The sequence below is a fragment of the Sinocyclocheilus rhinocerous genome, unplaced genomic scaffold (assembly GCF_001515625.1).
Source record: "Sinocyclocheilus rhinocerous isolate Xijiao unplaced genomic scaffold, SAMN03320098_v1.1 scaffold192, whole genome shotgun sequence".
Taxonomy (NCBI): Eukaryota; Metazoa; Chordata; class Actinopteri; order Cypriniformes; family Cyprinidae; genus Sinocyclocheilus; species Sinocyclocheilus rhinocerous.
In genome coordinates, this window is record NW_015627892.1 from 880,446 (window position 1) to 890,004 (window position 9,559).

A 9,559-nucleotide genomic window follows, 5' to 3' on the forward strand; every position below is an offset into this window, starting at 1 on the left:
ATTTTATTTTATACACTAGAAAAGTTATTATATTACAATATTATTTATATTATATTATGTTATATTTTTGTTCCTAATATTATAATTTTTTAACAATAATAATACAATAAAAATCCAGTTAAATTGCCCTTATTATGGATTTTTGAAAATTACCTTTCATGCAGTGTGTAACAGCTCTAAGTGAATGAAAACATCCTGCAAAGTTTTAAATCTGAAAGTGCACCGTGTATAAAGTTATTGTCTCTTAAAAGAAAGTCGACACTCTGAATCATTGAAACGAGTCATTTTTAAAACGAATCCCAAGCTGTTTCATGTTATGCTAATGTTTCATGTTGATGTCAACATGAAACATTAGCATATTGCCCGCCCACTTGTTGGTCTTTTCGCGTTGGCCTGAATGAAAATGCAAATTCATTCTTTGCCACTAGGTGCCGCTTTTGGAGCGGTAAAATAGCGGTTTCCCCGATAACGCTGTACACAAGGCAGCACTGCGCTTACAAACGCTGCTTTATCAGGCATTATGAAATAAAAATGAGACCAATCGGACCAATCACCGCAGATTAGCGTCACACAGAATCGTTCGGGAGTCGTTGAGCAAATAAGGTAAAAATAAATGCATAATATAAGACAATGAAAGTGTTTTTTGACCTTGCATGCATGTCAACCTGTTGTTGGGGACTCCCAAAACCAAAATATGAACATTTCATTACCCATAATAGGGGCAATTTAAACCCAGTTTCATGCAACAGTATCCATATCCCACACTCTTCTCTTTTCCTATCTCTGTCTGTCTGACATTAGAAGTGTACGTGTTGAGACAAGGTGGAGCTTCTTGAATTATTTACCAACAGGAGTCCATGACAGAGGTGCCAGCCAATGAGAGGTCAAAGCCAAGAGATCGTCCAATGGGAAAACATCACAAATATCGTCAATACTGCACTGCCTCATTAGAAATGTAGACACACCGAATTTCATGTCTTCATCTATTTTCTCATAAGAGGTGGTGATTCATGCTTTAGATACAAGAGCTTGTGCAACAGATGGTCTGGGTCCAGACATGACAATGGGACGCGGGAGAGGGGTCAGGCTCAAATGTATTAAATGACATGCTTAGGTCTTCCTTTAAGGCTCAAACGAGGACAGAGGAGATGAAAGGCAAAAACAGGGCGGAGAGTCCTATTAATTAGCTACAAGCTTCTACTGCTCAAATTGCTAATTATATTGCAACCTCAAAACACAGAGGAACAAGTCACTTGTGAGCAGAGGTTGGTTGTAAACACCACGTAGCCAAGTTGGTATTTTAAATGTTATCTCTGTTACAGTAAACGGGGTAAGAGTCAACTTACAAATGAGGAATACTACAACAAATGTGATTCATACTAGGACAATGAATGAATGAACGAACGAACAAATTTCTTTATAATTTAATTAAATTAATTTTTTTATAATTTATATTTTTTTAAATTTGAAAGCAGTGAAGCCTGCTTTGGATAAAAGCATAAATATACATAAATGATGTATATTTGATTATTTCAATCTACATTATACAAGGATTGTGTAACTAGACTAAAGCTCAAACTCATTTCCTGGTGTGATTTGTGGAGGATTTTATGCTGTATGTTTTCTCTCTACATTAGTCTTAAAATAAATAAATAAATACATAGGTCCGGGTTCTCTGCAGCATGAAAGAAAGACTGCCATGTCAAGTCTGGGCGTCGCTTTTTCCCTTCACAGAATAATTCGGCGCTTGTGTGTGTGAGCGAGTGAATGAGAAAGAAGGAGCTAGAAAACAAGAGAAGTGAGTGAGAGGTTCATTCATCTAAAATTGCTTTATATGTATAGTAATTTAAAAAGCAAAAATGGATTAAGAGCCATAAAAAATGTCTAGAAAGCATTTTGGCAAGTGAATAAATATAATTTTACTGCACTGTGCTTTCATGTGCAATATGCCAGACATACTGAATGCAAATATATTTATCAGATATTCAGCAGCTTTTATCTTTCATATATACATAAAAAAAAAAAAATCAAATCCAAATACACATACTGATAAACTACAACCTTGAATACACTGTAAATCACAAAGCATTTGCTAAATGTGACCCTAACCAGGATTATACCTACAGCCATATGACCCTTAAAACCATGCTATAGGCATGTGATTTATCGGAATCATTTCACAAACACAAAAGCGACTGATCTGGGATCAGTATATCAAAGATATCACATGCTGTGAGAGGGTGGTCTTAAAACCACAGAAATGCGGGCCAATGATCTGCAGTCAGTCAGCCATATATATATATAAACAGGTACCCAACAGGGTGTAATGAGTGAGCATCAATCCTGCCCTGCCTCAAATTGATGAGGTCTGTCAGAGAAAGGCAGTGTACATTCTCCATTTTATGGTGAGGCTAAATCATGATGAAGAATACAAGAGACAGTCAGTCACCTGCTCTAAGCCCATGTACAAGAGATCATGTGAGCACGGACTAAAAAAAAGTGCCGCCTAATCTGAGAGAATTAGCAGAGAGGCTGAGAAAAGAAATGATATGAAGAAACACTGATATGCAGCTTTAAATGTTACTTAATGAAGAAAAGCCAGTGAATAAGAGAATATATCCTATGTGTGTAGAAAACCCGTTCAATACATGACAAAATGCAAGCAGTGTGCCTGTAAAGTACTGCTGTGCTGAATACGAGTCTCTATATACTTTTCTTGTCAGAAAGTTTTTAGTTCCTTCTTAAGGAAAGAAAGCAAAATAATATGTAATGATTATGTTCGACATTTTCCATTTAAAGCTTTCCACAGTATAAAAACAGAAACACTAAAATACAAGTTCACATTAGGTAGCATGACGTTACATAAATGTTACTTTGTGTGTGTGTGTGTGTGTGTTAACCGTGATTAAAACATTAATGTGTTAAACATTTTAGATCATTCACACGCATTAACATGACAGCTCCATATTTGGACACTTTAGCCATGAATGTGATAAATGTATTTGCATTAATTAACAAAATATCAAAACAAGTATATAAAGAAAAATATCACAAGCACCTTTAACAGTTAAGAGATCACATTGTTCAAAATGAAGACAAAAAAAATCTTGTTTATACTCTATATTAATATTATGAACTACACTACTGGTTATTCTGCTAAGGGAACTGACTTCATAAACCCAATAAAAATGACATCAAGACCAGTTGGTTAAAAATCATTCTAAAGGTGTCTCAGAAAAGTGAAGTTAGTTCTGAGAAAAGCTCTAGCATAATTTGATTACAGATGCCACTTGGTTTGATATTTTGTATCTAACGCAATGAAATTCAGACATTTTTAAATGGATAGTCCACCCAAGAACTTCCATTGTAGGGACAGAAATAATGGACGTCACTAAACTGTTTGGTAAACAACATTCTTCAAACATCTTTTGTGTTCCACAGAAGAAACTCATACAGGTTTGGAACAACATGAGGGTGAGTAAATTCTGACAATTTTCATTTTTGAGTGGACTATCTCTTTAAGTGTGACTTAAGTATACACGTGGTGTCAATTTAATTCACTTTTTTTTTTACGTAGACACAATGAAAGCACGCAAACAGCATTTGACATCTCATTTAAAGATGTCAAATGCAATAATGCAATAATGTGATTTAAGCACTCTCTAGCACTAATGGCAGAATAAAAAAATAGAAAAATAAATAAACCTTATGATAGATGTCACTGCCTTCTTCTCACAGTGACGACCATTCACCGTTTTTCGCCGGCTTTCATTTGCATAACATTCAGTATTTCTCAACTTTTTGATTCTATCACTAAATGTACTGTTCTGCAGTCAATATCTCAAAGGCCTAAACGAACTTGCTGTTCACCTCACATAAAATGCTCGCTCAGCTCAGCACAAGTGGACACGTACGGTTAGAGGCATTGGTCTAGTGATGAATCTTCTAGCCTGGCTCTAACTGAGATTGCAAAGCCACATTTGACTGTAAACACTTCTGTCTTAATCATCTCTCAGTGTCAGGACAAAGGCAAGAGGCAACCTCCTCTAAGTTTGAGCCACAGGCACCCTGGCAGTCCCAGCATTAAAATTCAATCAACTCGACTTAACAGGTGCTCTTATATGGGGTCACCCTTGAAGCAGGAGATGAGGAAAGATCATTGATCATATGGGCTACCACAGCAGCCCTGTGAACAAACACTGAAGGCCATGCGGATAGACCAACCAATCATGAGATGCCAAAGGGCATCACACGTATTCATTATGGCCTATAAAGATGGTACGGACAGGTCACCTACAGCATGTACAATCCATCCTCATCAGTTTGGAGACTCAGAGAGAGATGGAGACAGCTGGTCAGACAGACAACTAGACATACAAACAAGAAGAGTTTAGAAGACACAGGCAGAGAAATAATGATATCAACCACCTGCAAGAGTACTTCTTCCTCTGCCCTCATACCAAAACATCATGTACACAAACCTCAACTGGCAAACCTCCTTACCAGACACAACATGTTACAGCAACCTGATTTTTTTATTCTAACCAGACACAAAAAGCAACAAAACGGCTGTTGTTTCCTTTGTTTTGATTTCTGCACTGGAATGGATATCTCCACCCATTCTGAAATCTCATTGGTCCAAAATTTTGCTCCAATTAGTTCTGATTGGCTGTGATTATGCCGAATCTCACAGCTCTTTTGTTTTCATGTATGGACAGACAACAGGTTAGAACAGTGGCTGCATCTAAACATGCATATTACTAGTACAGTATACATATATTCTTAAAAATAAAGGTTCCATATGGGGGATTCACAATAGTAGAACAATTTTGTGCTCCCCAAAGAACCATTAAGTGAACTGTTCATAACAGTTCTTACTTTTTTTCTTAATGTGAAGAACATTTTAAAAATCGAAAGATTTCCACTATAAAGAAATTTTTGTGTAAAGGCTCCATGGAGGTTAAAGGTTCATCATGGAACCACTGATGCCAATAAAGAACCTTTATTTTTAAAGGGCAATGTGGGCAAAAAAAGTATATAAAGGAGCAGTGTGTTCATATAGAGTAGGGCTGGACAATAATTAAATATCAATATGTATCGCGATATAATTTTTTTCAATAACGGTGATATGATTTTTAAACACATTTCCGATATTTCGATATACATTACCAGTTTCCCATACATTGATTTATTTGTGCCGTTTGACTTCGTTGAATAAACATGAGCACTGCACCTTTCAAAATCATAACACGGCGCGGGTGTTTTATATGAATGGTAGTATGAACTTCATAAGTAAACACTAGGCAAAGATTAACCAGAGTAACCAACTACTTCTGGCAAGATTCTTAAGTGCACATTTAGTGGATACTTCACTATCCCATGAGGCCACGGGAGAGGATTTATGAATGGCATTCCAACTGACGCTGGTAGGTCATATGACCATGACAACATGATGAATGCCGTATGTCTGGACTACAATCATACTATAAAGAACCTTTTTATTGGTCACAGAGCAATTACTTATTCAAGAGAAGCACCAAATGAAGAGAGTATGCAAATACCGACACAGGTACTGTGTTACTTCTACCACGAGTTCCACCAACTAGAATTTTAGCTGCATGTGAACGTGTAAAGTGGTCACAACTTCTAAAAAAGGTGTATTATTTTGGTGTTTATGTCTGGAAAACTTAAAGAAACACCAAAATAATCCAAGAAAGAAAAAGCAAAAAAAGCAAAACAGATAACGTTCAGGGTTCATTTACACATCACAAAGGTCAACAGAGCCCAGAGGAAATCCTCACTGTAGTTAAAATAGATGTTCTTCCTTCTGCTAGAAAAATGAGCGATAACTCTGCCTGCTAGCATTCAGGGAGCATATGAAGGCACCGATCAAACGTACACTGTGCTGAAATTGTCTGCACCTAGCAAAACCCCCGTCTATCTCTCTCCATTCTGGCTGCTCAGATATTTCTTGTGTCTTTCTTTACCCAGGCTATGTCTGCATTACACGAGAAGAAGAGCATCAAGACAAGTCATGTCAAGGTCATGTTAAGCCTGGGGGAGAGGCTCGTCCATTTACTCATGCAGATCAATACGATTAACTGGGAGGAAGCAGCCTCCCCCTCCTCTGCCAGCTGCTGTTTAAGAAAGGCAGCGTGGCAGGAATTTACACCCTGCTGCTCAATTGTGCCAGTTTTCCCTTGGTGAAGGAGGGAAACAATGATACAGAAAGGCGACAAACTGTTCATGTTAATTTTCTCTCGGCAAACAACTCTACAGAGATTCCCAAACACGGGCATATGAGAGAGTCAAACAAGCAGTATCAGTGGAATGGAGCTTCTAGCTATATGCCAGTACTTTGAAATATGCTTGGGATGTGCCTTATCTTCACTTTCAGACGCTTTCATGTTTTGTAATGTCGTTAAAAATATGATCACTGTAAAATTATAAAATTAAGGCCTCATTTGAGGTTTCCAAGTGTTGCCACACTGGTGGAAGCCTTTAGAGAAAGTCTAAGCAGTTTTTGAAGATGCCTCAAAGTGCACTTAAGGAACTTCAATATGCATTTCAAGTGCATCAAAAATTTTTCATTATTATTATTGGCAATGTTTAGATTTCTAGTAGAAAATAATGGGTTCTTCAGAGAACTGCCCTTTTAGAAGTGGCACCTAGAGTTTCTCCTAAGCGGTTCACCAGTGTCTGTGGCATGTGAAGATCGGTGATCTTACTACAACTGACAAACAGTAAGATTGATGGGGAAAAAAACTCAGAACAGAATGCAATCTATACCAAATAGCTGGATTCAGCACCATGGACAGCGCATACAATCTCAGTAAGGTATGTGAGGCCCAAAATGCTGCAACTACTTCCTATAAATTATGATTACAGTACTAGTCATAGTAGTCATAAGTATGTGAAGTATTAGGCAAAATCAGCTCTTCTTTTGAATGAAAACAGCACAATGAAACACTGAAATACTCAGTATGTCTAGAAAGCTTCATGTGACAAGTGTTATTAATACAAAATCGACAAGCCACCTGCATCATTTAATTATAGCTAATAAATATACACTGATCAATAACATCAACATTTACACAGGCCTTCCTGGCTAACACATCTCAATAAAAGAGAGTATTTATCATTCTAGTCCTTCAAGGGACACTTTCAGCTGCTTGTCTTGCATTAATAATCAATCAAGAAGGAGGAGTGCAGTCTGTTCACTGTGGTCAAATGACTGGCCAGAATCTAAATATGGTTATGAAATCTTTGGGTGCATAAGTAATTTTTTTTTTTTTTCCAAAAAAGGAAAGACAGAAAAACAGTTTCCCATAATATCAACAACAACATGTTGAATCAGTCACGGAATAAGTAAATAAATTAAATGGTCACATAAAAAATATTAATAAAAAAAAACTTACCTTAACTGCCTCTGCGTGCGTGACCCGGTCGAACACTTTGTCATTAACTTTCATTATCTGATCTCCTATTCTCAAACCCTCCTTTTCAGCCAGTGATCCCGGTTCCACCAGTGACACATAGATCCCAACTCCATGCTCGGATCCTCCGCGGATACTAAATCCCAAACCCTCGTTGCTCTTGTGACGCTTGAGGGTCACCTGTCGGATCTCTCCTGGCGGCTCCGGTAAGAAATTTCTTCCCAGTAAAGGAATAAGAGTCGCTGTCCCATCGCTGCTGATGCTGATGTTATCAGGAGACCCGCGCAGAGCGGTTTGAGACGCGGAAGGAGCCGAGAAGTGAGCCCCGTGTGTTGGACTCGAATTAGCAGCCTCGTGGGAGCCGTCTGGGTCACCATTGCGCGCAAGAACGTCGGATTTCAAGTACAGCCCCTCTGATGTGTACTGATCGAACAGAAGCTGATCCGAGCGCGGGATAACCAGCCGCAGCATGGGCAGGAGCTGACGCTTGCTCGGGACGTTCAGTATGACTTTAAGCGTCTGGACCAGATCGTACACATTGCGCTTGGAGTGGTACACGTTGAGGCAGTGGATGAACTGCTCTCTCTCGAGGTCGCTGAGCAGCAGGTTGAGCGCGTTGTGAAGCTTCTTCACATTGGCGGAAAGGGAATGCGCGCTAGACGCCACAGAGTTTCCCGAGGAAGAGTTAAGCGACAGGCGCTCCAGGTCTGTGCTCATCCTCGCGCCCTTTGCCTGGATCACAGAACCACGCAGAAGCGGAGGGGTCCGGCGAGCATTGCAGTAGCACCGGAACCGAGTCTACAGGAGTCTGCGGAGCGGCTCATGGCACTGTGATGCCTTGATGTTCACTGTCATAATTAATATTACACCAAACGGGTCACAGAGGACCTACAAAACCAAACACATACATCTAATTAGGCTAGTATCCTTAAACAAAAAATAAATAAATAAATAAGTTTGGAATTGAAATAAACACTTCAGGCACACTGTAAAAATAAAAATAAATAAAATAAAATGTAATAATTTCAATTTCACATGCTACAGAACAGTTTTACGTTGTGTAGTTAATGTCTGCTGCATTAATTTAACGTCATGTGTACCTGGATGGATAACACTGTGATCTGTCACTGTTATGAAACTGTATGCATGTATGAATTTTACTTAAATCAACATTCGATGGTACCAGGTATATTATAAGTATTACATCGATAGTTTACAGTGACAAACAGATGGAATAGCTTAAGATAGGTTGGAATATTAACACTACATGATTTAATAACATACGATTATGAATTTAATAATACAGTCATTAAAATCCCATCCCATCATCATAGAATTTTAAATTTATAGAAATATGAAATGCAGAATTTAGCTGGAAAAACCGACAACTGTGATAGCCAGAACTTAAGAGAGAACGTAAAAAAACGTAAATAAAAAGTCCGATTTTAGACAGGAAAGTGCACCTTCCAAATAACACCGACAGAAAGCTTGCGCGCTCGGTGCGTCTTGTGCTCGCGAAAAAGAGTCAAGTGGCCAGTGCGTCTTCTCCAATATCTCTGTCATCAGCAGTGAATCCCTTATGAGGGAGTTTAGGATCTTTGCCCAGAAATCCAAAGCTTTACAACCACCATAATCACATTGCGTTCCTGTTGATTAGTTTTTAAAGTAGAGCACCGATTCAGCGTTTAGTTCTAATCCACTCGTCCCGTATTTGGAGGTTATGGCACCCAAACTAAAACGCAAAGTTCTTTTCTTTTGGCACGCTCAAAAATCAGAATGCTTTAGTCCTTTGGAAAGTGCGCCAGGTGTATTCCACAGACAAAGTAAAACGGCACGGAGATCGACTGTCTTCGTCGTCTACCTGTCGGAGGTGATCGACTGAACGGCTTGCTCCAACGCGTCCCTACACAGGAAATGACGCAGCTTATGTGGCTCGCGTAAGTTGCTTAGTAACCAACAACACATGAGAGAGGCGGGTGCGCACAGGACTGGCAAATGCCCATCTGCTTATTTTAAGAGCTGTGTTTTTTAGTGTAATTGAGATACTACTGTAGGTTTTATTAATATTTAATTAGTTTTTATTTTTACATTTTCCATTTTAATTTTAGTTACATTTTTAGTAT

General features: G+C 38.5%; 1 protein-coding gene across 1 annotated transcript in view; it reads right to left on the minus strand.

Moving 5' to 3' along the window:
* Nucleotides 1–9,241, minus strand: part of LOC107736906 (whirlin-like) — an 81,822-nt gene extending 72,581 nt beyond the window's left edge. The window contains exon 1 of the mRNA XM_016548295.1: nucleotides 7,419–9,241. Within this exon, the coding sequence (XP_016403781.1) occupies nucleotides 7,419–8,153 (735 nt within the window). The 5' untranslated portion in view covers nucleotides 8,154–9,241. The remainder of the gene's footprint in view (nucleotides 1–7,418) is intronic.
* Nucleotides 9,242–9,559: the final 318 nt, after the last annotated feature.